General features: G+C 41.4%; 4 protein-coding genes across 4 annotated transcripts in view; 2 read left to right on the top strand and 2 right to left on the bottom strand.

The window, feature by feature from the left end:
* LOC118309311 (potassium voltage-gated channel subfamily A member 10) overlaps positions 1–117 on the top strand; it is a 78,718-nt gene extending 78,601 nt beyond the window's left edge. The window contains exon 7 of the mRNA XM_035631270.2: positions 30–117. Within this exon, the coding sequence (XP_035487163.1) occupies positions 30–39 (10 nt within the window). The 3' untranslated portion in view covers positions 40–117. The remainder of the gene's footprint in view (positions 1–29) is intronic.
* LOC118309314 lies at positions 92–4,025 on the top strand. The gene is made up of 6 exons (XM_035631283.2): positions 92–247; positions 1,058–1,674; positions 1,843–1,953; positions 2,206–2,267; positions 2,994–3,254; positions 3,394–4,025. The coding sequence occupies exons 2-6, from the start codon at positions 1,068–1,070 to the stop codon at positions 3,430–3,432; spliced, it is 1,080 nt and encodes a 359-aa protein (XP_035487176.2). The 5' UTR covers positions 92–247; positions 1,058–1,067; the 3' UTR covers positions 3,433–4,025.
* A 3,535-nt stretch (positions 4,026–7,560) lies between these two features.
* On the bottom strand, positions 7,561–10,617 carry rplp2 (ribosomal protein, large P2). The gene is made up of 5 exons (XM_035631461.2): positions 10,464–10,617; positions 8,632–8,755; positions 8,484–8,532; positions 8,290–8,394; positions 7,561–7,689 (listed from the first exon to the last, which is right to left on the bottom strand). The coding sequence occupies exons 2-5, from the start codon at positions 8,752–8,754 to the stop codon at positions 7,613–7,615; spliced, it is 354 nt and encodes a 117-aa protein (XP_035487354.1). The 5' UTR covers position 8,755; positions 10,464–10,617; the 3' UTR covers positions 7,561–7,612.
* A 1,455-nt stretch (positions 10,618–12,072) lies between these two features.
* On the bottom strand, positions 12,073–18,934 carry LOC118309392 (adenosine receptor A1). Its single transcript, XM_035631457.2, has 2 exons — positions 15,910–18,934; positions 12,073–15,006 (listed from the first exon to the last, which is right to left on the bottom strand). The coding sequence occupies exons 1-2, from the start codon at positions 16,263–16,265 to the stop codon at positions 14,364–14,366; spliced, it is 999 nt and encodes a 332-aa protein (XP_035487350.1). The 5' UTR covers positions 16,266–18,934; the 3' UTR covers positions 12,073–14,363.
* Between the last annotated feature and the right edge of the window lie 21 nt (positions 18,935–18,955).

The raw sequence follows: 18,955 nt of genomic DNA, 5'->3' as shown, positions 1-18,955 counted from the left end.
GCCCCGCCCACCGGCCCACCGGCCCCCAGGTGCAGGTGACGCGACGGTTCCCCTGGCCCCGCCCACCGGCCCCCAGGTGCAGGTGACGGCGGCCGATGCGTGTCCTAACATGGTGGCAGGTATGTGAGATCTCTTCTGGAGTCTCCTCCTCCTCCACCTCCACCACAGACACACGGACAGTTTCTATCGTAACGACACGCTCACGCAGTCAGTGGCCACAGTGAGAGAAGCGACGGACCGACCCCAGGTGAGTCCGACACACACACACACACACACACATTCACCTGCACTCGGCCGCGTCGTGCCACACTTCCTCCTTCTGCTCCTTTGTCTGTTCTTCACACCGCAAACACTTCTCTGAAAGACCTCGCTACACATCCGCATGGGATAGAACAAGATCCTCTCTGTTCACCGACAACAACAACAACAACAACAACAACAACAACAACATAGTGTAATAACCAAGTATTCGCCTCTTTATGTGATGATTTTCCATTCATCCAGAACTTAACTTGAAACTTTTGAGAAAGTTTAACTTGTTAAAATATATATATATATATATATATATATATATATATATATATATATATATATATATTAAATTCAGTTGGTTTCCTGCTTTCTGAAACATCATTTGCTTTGCTGATAGTGATTTGAATATATTTGGGTGTGTGACTGTGACTGTTAGTCGGGCAAGCGGCTGTGTTGCCGAGCGACCTGACAGCTGTTCTCTGGATCAGCTCATCAATCCTCTGGTCTGCAAAATGTGGAAAAGGGTGAAAAAGGTTCTTCTAAAAACCAAAAATGCTTGTTTATCACATCAGACAAATAGATGCAGCAAATCCTTCCAGCTGAGCAGCCGAGGAACTACGCACAGTTGAAAACTTTCACTTCTCTGTTGATTTGACCAAACACCTCCTCCAAAAACACACCGTCGACTGCTCAAAGCAGCACAAGGTGTTTTTCTTGATGAAAGCGACGCGAAGCTCAATGCGAAACAATTCTAAAAGAAAAACCTATTGTACGTGCGATGTTGATTGTTTCCTCCTCCCCGCAGCCACCTCGCCATGGAAACACAAACGGAAAAGCAAAGGCTCCCTAACGGCCAGCTGATTTTGGTGCCTCACAAGGACACCATCCGTCTGCTGGAGATTTACGTCAAGCGCAGCCTGAGCGTGAACGATGGGACGCTGGCGCACAAGAGGGACGAGAGGGCGGAGAAGTGGGTGACCAAGAAGACGAGGCGCCACTCCAGCGACCCGTCCCTTCACCTCCTCGCCGTGGGATTGGACGACAGCGGCGCCGGCGCGCCGCTCTCCGCGGCCGACCCTCGCCCAAGTCCGCCCGACGTGTCCCCCGAGGAGCCGGAGAGACGGACCAAGAGGCCCAGGAAGAACAAGAAACCCTCGTTTTGGAAGAGCTTACTTGGCTTTTTCTCCCGGAAGAGCGGCGAGGACAAGGACGAGGAGCAGGACGCTCCCGCAGGGGCGGCGTCCAGGGACTCCGCGGCGGCAGTGGTGTCGGACGCCGCCGCCGCCTGCCTGTCCGCTCCTCCGCTCCCCTCACAGAAGAAGTCCACGAGGAGGAAGTCCATCAGGAGACGGTTCTCAAGTCGCCGGCTGTCCGTGATAAAACCGAGTAAACCGGGCAAAGAGCTCATCGGCGAATTTGAAGGTAGATTGTGGGAGTTGACCTCCATCTGACGGATGATTCAAATTGTCTTTGCAGCGTCATCACAAGTTAGGAGAAATCAGGGCTATGCAACCGTTGCAAAAAATGCCTTTACTACATTGTTTCTTTTGCAGAAGTTTATGATAAACACCTGAACCGTTCTCCTTGCAGCCGTCGTCAGCGTAGAGCCGACGTACTCCTACTACGAGAAGGTGTCGGAGGAGCTGGAAAAGATTGTGCACGAGGTCAAGGTCAAAGAGGAGGCTCCGGCTCTCTCAGATGGTGAGTGGCAGGCTCTTCTTTTCTCTCGTTAAACCTCCACCAAAGGGCGAGAGAATACCACGAGCATGGGCAGCAGAGCCGCCGGTCTGCTCTCTCGTGTGCACCGCAGGCATGTTGCACATTATTCTCCTTGGAAAAGATGGGATTTACTGTCAACTCGTACTCTAGACCTCTGACTGTGTCATAAGGAACAGATTCTGAGTTGCTCCGCAAGTTGATGAACACCGTCTCTTCGCTTTTGTTGTGTCACAGAGGAAGTCATCGACAGGATCATTGCCTTGACAAAGCAGCAGGGTGACGCCATCGAAGACAAGGTTGGTGTCCATTGCTGTTTTGTTTTTTTAGGGGGGGGGGGGGGGGGTTGAATATAGGATAAGAGTTTTAAATGCCTCCCACGTGAGTCTAGTTACATCTCAAGTCATTTTTGACGGACAGTTTTGTCCAAGTCGTTGCCTCCTGCAGTTTCAACAGAAAGCAAAAGCTCATGACTGAGCCATAAAAAGAACCATAAAGTGAAGTCATAGAAAGTACAAACTCCACGATGCGGCAAAACACGGTCGCGTGACTGTCCTGCGTCCGTGTCTTTATTCACGTGACCGGTCAATCCACGGACGACTGTTGAGCAGATGTTTCTGATGATCGTTTGAAGTAGTTCTTCACCTGAGAATGTTTTTTAGCTTTTGAAAAACTTGAGCATTTGCTGCTTGGCTTTGTCCCATGTGATCGTTAAAATGAATATGTGCGTAATTAGGACAAAAAAAACTTTTCTTTCACCATGTCCATATATTTGACAGCCAATTAATCAAGGTAATGATCTGCAGATTAATCAATCATGAAAAAAAATGATGATGGCTTAGAGCTGCTGCATCATTGCACCTGAGCTGAAATGATCTCGATGTCGTGTGACTGGAATAACACTTGAAAAACTAACTAATTATTTAGTTTTGTTTATGTTTATTTTACTATTAATGTCCATCAAAAAAAAAGAAGAAAATCCCTGGTCGGTAGTCACTGAAAGCCTTCTCCTCCTCCTCCTCCAGATGAAAGATAACCCCACCCTGAGCAACTTCTTCCAGGGCATGTCGTACTCTTCCTTCCAGAAGATGGCCGACGCCTATCTGGAGAAAGAGAGGTCGCCGACCCGAAGTCCGCCCACCGTCCTGCCGACGGCGCCCGAGCTGGTCAAGCTGGCGTTCACGCTCGACTTCACGGCGAGGATCGTCGGCCTCTCCAGGCAGAACATCGGTCACATCACAGGCCTGGGGAACCGCTACCTACAGGACCGGTTCGAGTACCAACAGGTGAGAAGCAGGTGTGGGGACTCAATGTCGCCCGCTCTCTGGACATATACAAGTGACGTGAAGTATATCTGTTCATCTCTAATCGCTCACACCACACACACAGGCGCCCGTTTTAAAACCCTCCGCGTCTCTTTCGCAGGCGTGTACAGACCATCCATGGTCCGAATGCGATGACTGAGACTCTCGCGCCATGTGACAGCGCGACCACTCTTCAGCTTTTTTTTCGGTTTTTTTTCCCCTCGCTCCTCAGATTGTGGTCGGAGGACGTGTGGCAAGCATCAGTTCCCTTTACGCGCACACGCACATTTTCTTTTTTTCTTAAGAAAAGAAGAGCGGCCTGAAAAAAAAGACTTTAAAATGCAGTTGGACGGCTTTTTTTTTTCTTCCTCCGGTGAAGTGTTGACTGACGGCCTTCGCACGCAAGCACGGTCTCATCGACAACACGCTGCAGTACTTCGGAATCACCAGGACCTGGATCACACAAAAAACAAAAGAAAGCGACGCTCTGAAACCCGACAGTGAATCAGACGCTCTCCCGTACGTTGACTTGTGATAACAAAAAATTGAAAAAGCAATGTGATCACCTTTGATGTAAATAGGCTACAAGGCAACTCAGTGCAATATGTTTTTACATGTCTAGGATTTACCCATTAGTAAAATGTATATAATGGAAGCTCAGCTAAAATGTGGAATTATTGATGTGTGTCGATATGAGTGCTGGCATTCATATCGCATGCTCCAATAAAAGAGATGCTTTAATGCACTTTTGAATTCGTTGTCACTGTCAAACTTTATTCTTTGGTAATTGAACTTTTATTCTACATAACAGTGGTGGTTTTCTCCGCCTCGCTCCATCAGACACATTTATTCACAACTCTTCCTCCTCCACCTACTGAAGAGAGAAGGTGAAATCCGATGTAATGAGTAATAAAAAGAAATAGCTGCAGGCTGACACGTACCGTGGTTTGGACTTGTACGGGAAGGGCTGAGACTTCCAAAAAGATCTGAGTATCTCTTTTCATTACAGTAAGTGATGACACTGAATTTGAAGGCACACGAGATACAGAGTTATGTTTAATTTTTTCAGATTTTTGTCTTTTCCTTGTTCATTTCTGCATTTTGTCCACCCCCCCATTATGAAAACCAACAGCTGCTAATGTCAGATGATTTTTATATTTAATCAAGCCTTATTTTCTTTTGTTTTAATACACATTCAAAAAAAAAGTATTATATTTTAGTGATACATTTTGGGAACCCGTACTAGGCACTGTATCGTTTGAAAAAGAAAATGTAATAATGGAAACATTACAGAGTTAAAAATGAATAAGAATTAAAACACAAAACAAAAGTAAACACAAAGGAGAAAAAGTGCATCGTGCATTGAGCATGTGCAAACTGGATGGATATGACTATCAGAAATACTAATACTAATAATAATACATTATCTTTTAATAGCATTTTTCACAAACTCAAAATACTGTAAGTATGAAAGGCAGTATTTTGCAAGGGCACTGTTAGACACATAACAGTATGCTTTGCATATTGTATGTGCAAAGCATATCTATCACAAGACTCTGGTAGAAATATGCAACAGGTGACGGGGGTCACAAGTAAATATTGCATGATTTTTTCAAAGGGGTAAGCACCTAAAAGAGGTCCAGACCCACTGCTTTAGTTTACATGTAGTAAGTCCATGTAGTGGACCAGTGGAGACACCAGCCTGCAACAGGGGAACATGTTTGGGGGGGGGGTTTAAGTACATTCCTGAAACAACAAAGACTGAAATCAACATGTCATGCAACCACATGCACAGTGTGGAAAGTTGGGAAAAATTGGTTAAAGAAATTCGAAGACGAACGTGTTCATGTGTATCAGGATTATTGTAGATGTCGCAGCTGCCAGCTGACTGAGGTTGGAATGTGAGTCTGTCTCTCACCCGTGGAACAGGTTTCCCTTCGGGCGGGAGACCTCTCCCACAAAAAACACATGGACCGTCTGAATGTCTTGTTAGAACGGACGGGTTCACACATGGAATTTTTGTCTGTGCAACACAACGCATGCACACATGTCCACCAGAGCAAAGAGGCGGACACAGGACAAGATGAAGGAGACACTTGGTGAGCGGGATTGTTTAAGTCCAGATTCATTTTTTTTATTTTTATTTCCTTATTTACTCTTAGCAAATGTGACGTCTGAAGGTCTTGCCTAATTTGGTGACCTGAAACAGGGAGCGCCACCAGGTTAGGGCAAAAAAAATAAATGAACGTGCAAGGAGTGGTGGAAAAAAACTTAAAATCTGCAATTGTGCAATCAAAGCTGAATGAAAATGATTTGATTGATGACTCACATGTCACATACACACTAAGTGGCTCTGGTAGATCTTTTTCAAAGTTGTCTTGAAAGCACAGGAGTGATTTCAACGTTCCGTTGCCCGACACCAGAGGCCTGTACCACGAAACATACCCAGCATATGTTTTTTCGTTACCTGGCTTATATCTAAACCTAACATCGAAGCTGGTCCTCAACTGTCTCGGTCAACCCTGGGTTTTCATATCCAGCTATACGAGCGCGTTCATGTGGAAGAGGCAGAGTCGTTAATTCTAGGCAACATCGTCAGAGCCGTGAATAAAGTTCTTAATGTGATACAAGAAGAAACGCTGATAGCAGCAAGTGAAATGTACATAATATGATCAAATAACCCAGAAAAGAAAAGAACCACGCAAAATAATTGCTGATTCTTCAATTCTGTTGAAACATATACTGTAAATAAGCACAATAGTTTTTTTCCCTTTTGTCTGACGATGATCCAACTCTGATGAAGAGAGGCCGAAGCGATGTCAGACCGTTTCTGCTGCCGAAGCGGAGGAGAGAAAATGTTAATGTTTAATATCATCAATCACACTGAACTGTTCATTCGCGATCACGAGAAAATATTGATCAGTTTGTGGATCATTGTTCTGATAAGAGGTAGTGTTACGTTTATGTTACTATTTATCATCAGTTTCCTCGTGTTGTACCGAGCTGCAGTGATGAAATAAGAAAGTAAAACACTGATATTCTGTCGGGATTCGAATCATATTTGTTGAATTCAAATGAAGCTGTACTATTAATGAGTCTATGTATTTATTTAAAGTGATAAACTCTCCCTTATAAAAACCAGAGTGGACACATGGAGAAGTCTGGTACAGCAACATGAATCTAATAATCTAGAAATATCTGCTGCACTTTATTTTTCAATTTTCTCTATTTAATCATTTTGTCCCAGTCAGGCTGCTGTGGATCGAACGACGACTCTAATTTGCCAGCGAATCTGATTGGTTAGGAGTCGAGCCATTGACAGATTTAGATTGCTATCCCGAACTCAGTTTAAGTCACCATGGCGATTTTTTTCTTGTCAAGTGAACGAGCTTCGTAGGACTTTCAGGGAGTTAAACCTGAAGTTTCCTCGACAACCACAGATACAGTTCTGCTTCAGACTCCAGGCCCAAGGACTCGACACAGCAGCCGTTACTAATGTTGTTGGTTAAACCCGTTTGGCAAGTCAAACTTTTTACCGTGAGGAACATCTATTGTGGACATTGGAACTTTCATACATGTAAATCCTTGCTTGAGGAACACAACCGCCTGGGACCTCTTCTACTTTTTATTTGTGAAGTTGCACCCGTTTGGTCAGTTTTACCAGTTCATTGACAAACTGACCAGAGACATTTTCACCACAGTGCGTCTCTGCAGGGCTGGAAATGATGGTGAATGTGTAAGCTGATCACAAACTCTTAGATGTTACAAACACGACTGAAAAAAACCCAAACGGAAATTTAATAAATATTTTTCGTTTCCCTGACCGTTCCTTAAATATAGGCCTATATTACCCGTTTGTTCACAAACTAAACCACTATGACACAACCTCAACTTAGGTAATTTAATACACGAAATAACAACTGAACCCGTCAGTCCCTCGTGGAGTGACACATTTCCTATTGTTGAGGTGCGTCTACCTTTGTGGTTTGAGTCATTACTCGTCATGTTAAGCCTGTGCCACTGTGTGATTCAGTCATCCTGCCGACAGCAGGACAGACTGACCACACGCAGCGCCTGGATCACCTCACGACGACAGGATGTCCGGTCCGCACTACTATAGCAGGCAACAACAAAAAAAAGCTTTCAACATCCCAAGCCCCAAGAGCCGGACAATTTATTTCGAGAACACTTAACGGTAATAATACCCTTGAGAGTAATTACGTGTGCGGAGTAATAATTTCGTTAGGTCTATTTTTAACCGGATTAAAAGGAGAAAAAGACAGCGTGGTTTGTGTAAACCTTTTACGTTTTTATTGCTTTTTAAACACGGAGAAGGCAGTTTAATCAAAGAGTCCAAAGCCCATATCTTCGTCTGACTCTTCTGATTCCTCTTTCTTCTCTTCCTTTTTCTCTTCCGCTGGAAACGAGACATCAAGGCAAAAGTCAATACTACAGAAAAACGTCAGCGTAAACATTCAGCAGCACAAAAAAATATGTCTGTATGTTTGTCAATGACCCTTTTTTCCATGACTAAAGACATTGACGTCATCAAACACCATCTGTGACCATGTCAACGTGTAATATCAGTGACATAAAAAGACGAGAAAATGTAGTTTAAACAAAAACTTTATATAAATCTATTCATTTTTGTTGATGAAAATATTATAGACTTAGTTTTTGACCAGGCTAGATTGACTAAAATGTATTCAATATAATCTGTTGATTTGAGGGAAAAAAGATCCAAATCATCAACAGTTTTTATTGACCAAAACTGGACTAAGATAGCTTTCTTCAACTAAGACTTTTAGTCACCTAGAACTACAAAAAAAAAAAGTTACGGTTGATTAAATATGTAAAACACTGGCATGGATATTTGACTATATGAAAAAAAGCCTAATTAAAATAACACTAACTGATATCCAATTGTTTACTTTGTTACAATACAATACTTCCTACAGAAACCGGAAAACATCCATTTATCAATTTAAGCTCAAAATAAAAGGGTAAATGTTCTTACCAGCAGCAGGAGCGGCCCCAGCTCCAGCGGCCCCGGCCGCAGCAGCGGCAGCAGCCGGAGCCGCCACAGCACCACCTGCTGGTACAGAGGCCAACTTTGCGAGGCCTGTGGAAATAGGAAAAGAAACATTTTTTAGTCATCTTCCATTTACAACAACTTGAGATCTTACGTTGTGGTCATTCAGGGGCCTTTACCTGAGTTCATGACTTCGTTGATGTCTTTTCCATTCAGCTCACTGATGACCTGCAGACAAATGTTAACTTCAGACACCAAACATCTTCACCGGAAAAGAATCTTAACTGTTATTTTTAAGACGCTCAATTTTATTGTTAAGCGTAGTACCTTGTTTAAACGTTGGTCATCGGCCTCGATTCCCACGCTGCCCAAGATGGCCTTGATGTCCTTTGCAGCGGGGCTGGTGTTTCCACCGAGCACAGCCAGGAGGTAAGCGGCCACGTAACGCATTCTGCATCGACAGAAGAGACGCACAATGAGAGGTGAACAATTTTTCAAGTGCGACATCAAGTCTGGGACAAGAGAGGAAGAATCACGGCATATTTCTCAGTATAAAAGACTTTCGTGGATTAAACCTGCAGGAGCTTTGTTATCCAGTCTATTATTTTAGTGAGTTTAAATACACTACTAATAACTAAAGACCAACTTACGCGCTTTGGCTGAGTTGATGGACATCTAAAATAGCTTATTGTAGAATTATTTAAATGAACTGTGATATCACTCAGCAGCTGGGTTGATATCGATTAACTGTGGTTTTCTATTCTATTTCTAACCTGAATACCTTTGGGTTTTGGACCGTTGGTTGGACTAATCAAGAACAATGAATTGGGCTCCAGTAATATGGGACCAAAATTTTTTCAAAGATTTTATTGACCAAATTAATAATTGTGATAAGAGGTCAAGTGATTAATCAATCCATTGATCGAAAGCAAATCAATCTATTCCCAAGATTTTGATAGATGTCAGTAGAATTAAACAATTAAAGAAAAAACTGTTGCATTGCCTTTCCAGCTTCTAAAATGTGCAGATTTTATTTTTTCAATTATTTTCGATATTTATTTATCTGGGATAATAATATCATTTTTTTTTTTAAATCAAAGGATATATCTTTTAAATGCACAAAAATAGCATATTTACATTGGACAAATTCACACTACGTGACTTGTGTGAATAACAGTACAGACAACTAAAATATTAAAACATGTATTTTTTTCAAAAATATAATGTAGTAGAGGGATTATTTGAATTTCAGCCTCAACTGGGGTAAAATGCTGCTTGTGTTTCCCAAAACTCAAAGAGGAGATTTTGTTATATCAACACACCAAAGATATTTATTTTTACTGTCACAGAAGAGCAAAGAAACCAGAAAATATTCACATTGAAGAAGCTGAAATCTGAGAATTAAGACTTTTCATAAAAACTACTCGAACCGATTAATCGATAATCAAAATAGTTGGTGATTAATTTAGCAACTGATTACTAATCTATTAACTGTTGCAGCTCTATAACTAATACAAATATCTATAATCTGTAAATAGACCCAAGTGAAAATAATAAACTGTAATTCACACAAATCACCACTAGGAGGCTGATTTACTCTGCTCTCCCAACCGGGCGGGTTTATTTATAACAGTAACCATCGTAGATCGATACTGTTGTGTACATACACATTTAAGTTACATACAGAATGAGCATACAATCAACAGCAGGCACCTTCGATGGCTGTAAAGTGTCAAACTATTGTGATAATCTTACAACAAGTGAGCAGATCTGCTTCGGGAGGACGGAGGCCACTTGGCTCTAGCTGCTAACGTTAGCGTCGTCGCGTGTATCCGACAACGATGTTAAACCTCGGCCACACTCGGGTCAGTTAGACACGAATAACAAAGAATGTGTTAAATAGTTTTTATGTCACTGTCGACAGCTGTTGTAACAACAACATTAGAGTCACGCCGAGCTGACAGTGACACACGAGGCAGCATGGCGCCCACTGTTGGTCCGCTCGTCCTCCATTAATCTCTAGCCTGCCCTGGGCTGCGTCACACTCTCATCAGCTGTGAAAAAGCAGCCGTTACAGTGCGTGTCGCACCAAAAAAAAGGCCCTAATATAAGGAAATAATCGAGTTGCACGTGGTTCAAATGGTAATATTTTGACTTACTTTAAGTCTAAAGAGACACGAAACGTCGGACACGCCAGGAGTTCCGGGAGGAGGAAGGGGAGGTACCGGAGGGTGTAGAAGAGCGGAGTGCGTCGATTTCATTGGTCCATCTGGATGACGGACACCCGCGTCAGCAAGTCAACAAACAGAGGTTGGTTGTTTTTTTTTCTTCTTCTTCTTTTTTCTTTTTTTTTGGCGGGTGGCAACCAGCGTTATGGTGCATTACCGCCACCTACTATGTTGGAGTGTGTTTTTGAGTTTGAGTTTTCTACCCCAGAAAAGAACTAAAACAACCAAAACAAAACAAAATTAAAATAAATACATAAAAATTTAGCCGTTCAACGAATAAATAAATAAATGAAATTATTTCCATAAGTTCTGTCTCCTTCAAATAATGGAACAGACTTAGAAAATATATCTTTTAAAGTCATCTTTTTTTCCCCCTTTGGTTGTTTATAGTCTGTTAATTAAACCTACATTAACCATTACATGTGAAATGTCTATTTCTTGTTATCATTGTCAATGTGTTGAACTGTATACACTTCTCCATGATTTGGTGGAATAATGTCCTGCAGGTTATTTTATTTTACTGCTGAACAAGAAGTTTCATGTCTCTGCAAAACTGTCTACCTGGGGTGAGTCACTGATCTGCCAGGGCTCATATTTTGTCTCCCTTGAAATAAGGAGAAAAGTGCGAGAGAAGTATAATTTCAGTTTTTGTAACAAGTGAAAATAACAGAATCACCTCATATATGCTTTTGGTGTGTTAAAACCTCAGGGAATTTTGTCATCCATCCCTTTACAAATTAATTAAAATACATAACAAACATCTAAGGAAGATATTGGAGATCTTGGACACCTTAAATAGCTTAGTTCCACTATTTAAAGTGAAAAAAATAATAATTGAGTATTCAGCAACTATGTTGATAATCAATTCGTCAAAAAAAAAATCTAAATTGCCAAACATTCAAAAGATACTTTTCCAACCATCATTAAGCTGATCGGGATTTTTCCAACTTTCCCAGTTTTCTATCCTTGTAACCTGAATATCTTTGGATTTTGCAAGCACGGTTACTATGTCAGCTTGGGCTCTAGCAAACTGTAATGGACAATTTGCAATATTTTCTGAAATCTTATTGACCCAATTAATATCTTTGCAAATAATTCTGATATCAATTAGCAAATCGACAGAAAATCTATAATTTTAATGATATGGACACAAAAAGGGCTGCTACTAATGAGATGGAGATATACTATATATTGAACAAGTTTGATTAATACATGGTCATCATGTCCAGCCATTAGTCACGCACATAATGAAAACACTCCAGTGTAATAAACAACTTTAAAACTGTACAGGAAATAAAAAGAGATTGATTTTATCATGGTTCAATTTAACCCTTGCAAATTTGATATTTCCCATTATGTGCCAATATCACATATTATGTAACAGCTCAGATATCATTTTTGAAAGTATATCACATTTAGAATAAAGCTGAAAAGCATTATGTGGGAACTGGGCTACAAAAAGGCACAAATGAATCACAACATCCGGAAGGTAGAGATGCTACAAATCCTGTGCCTAGTAAACAGAAGGACAGAACAATGATTCTGTTAATTGCATACATTATTTATTACCATTAAATCAGCGACGAAAAGAGTTCATAAATTATTTATTCATGTGGGTACAAATGGATTCTTTTCTGGATATTTGAGATACCACAATCGCCTAAAACATCTTAGAAAAAAGAATTGAGTGATTATCCCACACACAGATGTTGGGTGTATCGAACAGATTGACACTTGGATCCACAGTATTATCAAACTATAGTTCAGCCAGCTCCCCCTGTCTCTCCTGCGTGAAGAGCAAGTCGAACACAAAGACCACCGAATCTGACAGAAACTCTACAACCTTTGACACGTTCGTCACATACCACATTTTATAACCAAACTCTCCCACCAGCATAATGATGAAAATTGACAATATTCCAAGGAAGATGCGGTCCACATAATAGTTTGCCTTCTCCCTGAAGGTCCACTGCTCCCAAGGTAGCGCACGCCGTGATTCACTGTACGCACTGAAGTGTCGCCAGGCTTGCTGATCGTCCCCCAGCTCCTCTGGAGCCTCCGGGTTTTGGCCCCTCACTGCTCCGTCTGTATCAGCCATTTTATAGTGGTTTGGTGCTGCAAATCAAAGTTCCCTTGAGTCCTCTGAGAATAGTTGAATGATAAAAGCATAAAGCTTTCAGAGACTAGAGATACAGAGATAGAGACGGTACAGATCACTTCTCTTGTCGAACAATTTTGTTGCAGTTGTCTTGGGATGAATATGAAAGATCGTACCTGACAGAAGATTGGTCTCGGATTACGATTAGATGAAGACAAAAAATAGAGACTCTTGCCGTTTTTGTCTCCACACCTACACCATGCTTGTGCCTCTTCAGAATTCGGTACGCCACCAGCCAGAAGTTGTAAATGCCAGACTGGTTCTGTGGCACCTATACCTCGCTAAGACGAGGGCTGAGGATTAGACCACACTCAGCAGTTTCAAATCCCTCAACAAGGATGAAGGTGGCAGATGGTGAGATACGTATTGTGTGTGGGAGGGACCGAGGGAAAGAGGGCGAAAGTTTCCTTTGTCCACAGTGAAAATATTCAACTTCACTATCCTCAGGTTGTCAGAGCACCTGGCAGGTGAATGCATATAAACCTGAGTTAAACTAATATCATTGTGGAGCCGTGAGAATATACGCAAACCTGGCGATTTAAACACATCAGATGATAAAAACACTCAAACGAGCATGTTCTAAACCAGATTCGACCCTTTTTAAAGCATGCAATTGGAAGTAGTGTCTGAAACCAGGTGATGACAAAGCAGAGCTGACAGAGCTTCAGCAGAAGCTTTAGAGTTTAGAAGATATATAAATCCCTTCATCACGATGCTCTGTGGGTAATTTACTGAAATGCTTCAGTTTTTTTAACACCCTGCCATAGTTGTGAAATATGGCATAAACTAACCGAATTAGCTAAAGAGGTACCTGCTTCCTGTGATAAAGTCTAAGGCTGACTTTATCTGATGTTACCATATAGTTTTGTTCCATTTGGATTAGTGAGTTCAATGTTAATTTGCTTTCCAGGAAGAGCTTTTCCCTTCCCTATATTGAATGCTCTGCGGAACATGAACACACTGTGCTTTCTATCGATCTTTATAACCAATAAATCTTTCCATTCTGACTCTGATGCTTCTGCTAAGCCTTAGCAAACAACATCCACATCTCTGAATCCGATCTCACTTATAGCCGTGCTAGCACCATATTGTTCAGTCAATCCACCAATTTGGTTTTGACCTTAATATCTAAACAACTGTTTGATGAAATATTGCATTACATTACCTTCAAATTCCTTCAAAACCAATGTTGTTTAATGCTAATTATCAAATATTAGCATGCGAACAAGATAAAATTGTGAGCATGTTAGCATTTAGCTCAAAGCACTCACAGAGTTGTTGCCGTGGCCGTAGACCCTTGTTTAAAATGTATTAGAATTGATCTAATAATAAATGTAAGATTTGCATATCAAATGAACTATGCATATTTATTCTGGTGAATTTACTGACAAGCTTTTTATACATGAAATGTGTGTTGTATTTGTGACATGTTGACATGTATAATTCAATATGAATTGATTGAAAAGCCATTGAGTGAAAACACAATAATGATTACAGGTCTGACTCAAAGAAATGGGAGCGAGTCAGAAATTAATTTCTTCTATGACTCAGTGAAGTGCTTTGTCATCACTGTTAATGGGTTGATATTCCAAACACCACATGATCCCATGATTCTCATCAATGCACCATCTCACTGCAAGCAATGAAAAAAGAAAATACTCCAGTCCGCCTTGTTACAGGTTTACATCCTCTTTCTTCTTCAGGGCTGGCGTGCTGTTGGGGCACGGGGTGGGCTCCGGGGGTTTACATAACATGCAACGGCGAGTGATCTGGACCAGTGTGACTTGGAACCGATCTATCCTGAATGCATAAACCATTGGATTGAGGGCTGAGTTCACATGGGACATGAAGATCCCTACATACATGGCAGACTTGGGTATGTAACACTTGGGGCAGAAGAAGTTGATGCAGTTCATTATGTGTATCGGCAGCCAACACACACCGAAGAGGAAGAACACCAAGGCCAGCGATTTGGCCAGTTTCAGCTCCTTCCGATAGTACCTGTCCCTGTCTCCATCACAAGTGGCCTCAGCGCGTTGGTTAAGCTGCCGCCGGATCACCCGGAAGATCTCTGCATACAGAGCGATCATTATGGTCAGAGGTACCACCACCCAGCCAAAGAAATTGAAGTACACCATATAATCCATCCTCATGACGGCGGTGAATTCGCACACAATTTCGCTGGAGGTGCTGAGGTTTCCTTGGGCATCACGGTTATTCCAGCCAATCATCGGAACCAATCCCGTGAGAATGGAGAGAATCCAACACAGACAAACTGCCACATAGGCCCTCCCCTGGGTCACTATGATGCTGTACCTGAACAAGGATGACATGACAAACATGACATGATGGCAGATTTTTCAATTACCTAAATGCACACTGTTGTATTATTTTCCTTTGAACAAACACCAGTCCATAGATCTCTGTTTCTGAATCATTTTTCTGGAAAGCAAGCTTTTGACATCAGGTTCCAAGTGATAAACAAAAAGTAGTATGGACAACTGCCAAATTCCTCAACAAACTGTGCCTATGTCAGGAATCTGAGCAAAAAGGGACATTCTAATTTGCTTAAAAGCTTTTGATGGGCAGCCCATTGATTTGCATTAAACCAGGCAGCGATATATTTTGCCGTGTCCGGCATCAACACTGAGAACCCCCTTCCTCTTGATTTACTAGCTTGAGGACAAAAGCACACATTTGGCACTATGATGCTTAGACCAATGAAAGAGTAAGGAAGTATAGAAGCTAACGGTATTTGTTTTAGAAAATGAAGAGATTTTGCCATTTAATTAAGTGACTATTACGAACTTGTTAGTTCTGAGGCCAATCAAAGATTATTTTGCACACTATAAATGTTTCTTGTCTTGATTTCACTTGTATGGGATGAAACACATGGTGTCATGCATTATCAAATGAATGCTAGTGAAATGAGGCTATTGAATGCATGTCAACAACATTATCAGAGTGGGAGGAGTTTGGATCATATCAAGAAACTTGTAATGGACTAAAAGCAATCATATCCAGTAAGAGGTGATATTAACATCCACTGTCTATTGCTCTCAGTCATGAATATTTTATTGTTCTTGATACTTTTACGTCATCTTAACATCCATCAAACAATACAATATATCGAAACCCACCTATCCTGTCTCTCCTCATTTGATGTCAAAATTACACCATTCAGAGTCCAACTACGTGGTTTGTAAGACAAACACTCACCTGGTGGGAATCTTGACTCTGAGATATCGGTCAATGGCGATGGCCAGCAGGGAAAGGATGGAGCTCTGGGTGATGATCAGCAGCAGGCAGGAGAGGAAGAGGCAGGTGTAGAACTGAGTGTTTAACCCCAGGCTGATGATAATGGCCAGAGGGATGACCAAGACGCCGACAGCGATGTCAGCCACGGCCAGAGACGCAATGAAGCAGAAGGTGGTGTTGCGGAGAGACCGGTTCACACACACCACCACCACCACCAGCACATTCCCCAGCACAGAGGCCAGGGCAATAGCCGTCTCAATGGAGATGTACATCATGTCCACATGCTCCCGAGCCTTGATGCCAGGAGAGGAAGACATTTTTCCTCTACACTTACCTTTGCTCAGATTGTAAAAAATAAAATAAAAATGGTTAAAGGAATTTCTTGTCTCCACTGTGGGTTTTGCCTCAGCTCAGAAGCGTCCTCCATTATGTGTATTTTCTTTGAGGATCTGGAAGAAGTGCACTTGTGGCACTTCAAAGGATGCTGAATGATTAATCCTCCGTATGTTGTTCAGCGTCTGCACAAGACTGATACCAGTGCATCATTACTCTTCCACTCTTCGTACTCTCACTCTCTTTTTCACTCTCTCACTAGTCTGAAAAGAGCGAGCCATAAAATCGAGGGGAGGGACTTTGCTTTCTGCAGCACCCTGCAGCTATGGTTTTGCTCACGTTAGAAATGTAATAACTGGCAGTGTTTGGTGTTAAAGGCAGTAAGATAAGATATAACATCCGCTCAATTTTATCTTAACACAAATGTGGCAGTATCAGCGTTGTGATGGCCACAGCCATCGCCACACAGCCATCTTAAAAAGTGATAACCTCTTGCACCCATACTTTTTGACTTAAGTCGATTCATATGATTTCTTGAACAAACATTCAAACATTTAATATAATACAAACAATTTAAGGGACACATGGCTTTTGTTTCACATACACATACTTTATTTATTTTGTTTGACAGTGCCAATGTATCTTTTTTTAGTGCGCAGTCTTTCTGTCTAAACTTTTCTTTCTTTGAGCTCACCAGTGAGATTCCACACTCCTGAAATGGTTCCTTGCTGTCTGCTGGGCAAAAGGATGTCACCTGGAGCAAGAGGTGTTTTATAAGGGAGGTGGCCAAATTGGACCCTACCGCTCCTCGCCATGTCATGGGGGAGCAACGTTCTTTGTTGAATATGTTTGTTGTTTCTTGATTTACATTATATGAGGTATTTTTGTTTTGATTAAATGTTTCAATATGTGAACATCCTTTTTTCTGAGTAAGGATTTTGTTGTGATTGTTGTTTTTAGTTTAATTAGTGATGTTTGGTTGTTACGTTTCCCCTGTGTGTCAAAACCTGATGCTGATTTCAATCTGATGAATCCATGTATTACATTGAATTCATTTTATGTCATACAAACCAATTATACGTATATTTTATGGCTGTGCTGAGTGTTGGTTCCAGCTCTTTGCCTCTATGTCATGTGTAGGTCGATTATTGAAAGGATTCATCATCTTTTATGTGACTGAAGCGTCTCTCCTTCTCATGGATCAACCAAACTAAAAGCCACCGGGCTGATTAGAGTTACGTAATGACACACTTACGGTAGCTGCCTTTTATCTCTAAGATTTAAATCATAACCCTTCCCATCCGATGCAAAAACTGGTTATTCTTTAGTCATTTTTGAGCATCTGTGATGTAACAATTTACACATAAAAGTGTTGCTTCTTATAAATGATTAATGAATGTTTAGAGTGCATCTCAAGGGCTTGCATTTAATTCAAAAGCCCCCCCCCATTATATCTTTTATTCTCTATGATGTTCACCACACGTTTTAATTCCAACCTTTCTCTGCGGCGTACACTGCAGGCGGGATCCAGAAGCTCACTTACCTACAAAACCTTTAATGTAATTGTCCATCCGAGAATGAAAAGACTTTGGCAGCGAGTAACACTGAGCAAGCAATCACTGAAATGGTCTGCAGTTGCTTAAGGAAGCATATTCAGTATCTGCCTGTAAATATATTCCTTGTGATTGCTTGACTTTTTAAAGAAAGCAATGAGTCAGGAAGTTTCTTTGAGACACTATCAATAATATATATTATCAGGTAGTGGTGAAATCATTTGAGTGCTCATGAGCAGGACACTAAATCCGTTTCATTAGGTCTCTGTCATCCTTCATGATTTTATTAGCTCAAGTGGGAGAAAACATGTATTATTGTGCCTGGTGACCCAATGACTGTAAATATCAAGTGACAAAAAATATGATCCTTCCGTGTGTATCAATCCTATGAATTGTATCAGTCAGTAGTTATAATATTGCACTTCATCCATTTATTTGTTGCAGTTTTCTTGTTTCCTTTTTTACCTCTCAGATAGTTAGTAATGAATTTGATTATAGTCTTGCAGGCATCCGCTTGTGCATTTGCCACAGAGATTACGTGAGGCAAAGCTTCTATTACCGGTTCACATTAGCAAAATTGGGAGGGCACACATACTACACCACTGTGCCTCAGGACATTAATGCAATGTACAAAAAAAACTATAAAAGATGTCAGGCTGTGGACAACTGAATGGAATTTGCTCCAATTGTGTATTGATTTTGGGGAAAAATGGAAACGCTTAGTAATTTCCCTGTTGACCAATGTTACTCATATGTTGCAAGTTAAAAAGTTTTTTAAAAAACCCCACCAGAAACAAGACACGGTGGAAAGGAAGTGAAGCAACACAAGGAAATGGACTTCAGAATAAAACAGGAAACTCAAGAAAACACAAACACAGGGAATAACAAAGGTAACGACATGCTAGGAACTTTAGGGATGCACAAGGAATGGAAAATAAATGGAAACTAAAGTTCATGGGGCAGAACCATGACACCTTTGGTGGTGGTGCAATAAATAAACACCCCTCCACTCAAACTCCTCACCTCTACCACCGAATGTTCATCAAACTTACTGCTGTCAAGAATCTCCTGCTGCTGCTGATGCTTCTTAACATGTGAGCTGTAAACTCCGGAAACTGTCC

The sequence above is a fragment of the Scophthalmus maximus genome, chromosome 6 (genome assembly GCF_022379125.1).
Source record: "Scophthalmus maximus strain ysfricsl-2021 chromosome 6, ASM2237912v1, whole genome shotgun sequence".
NCBI classification, from domain to species: Eukaryota; Metazoa; Chordata; class Actinopteri; order Pleuronectiformes; family Scophthalmidae; genus Scophthalmus; species Scophthalmus maximus.
Note: the sequence above shows the minus strand (reverse complement) of the source record. Positions and strands in the feature narration are given on the sequence as shown.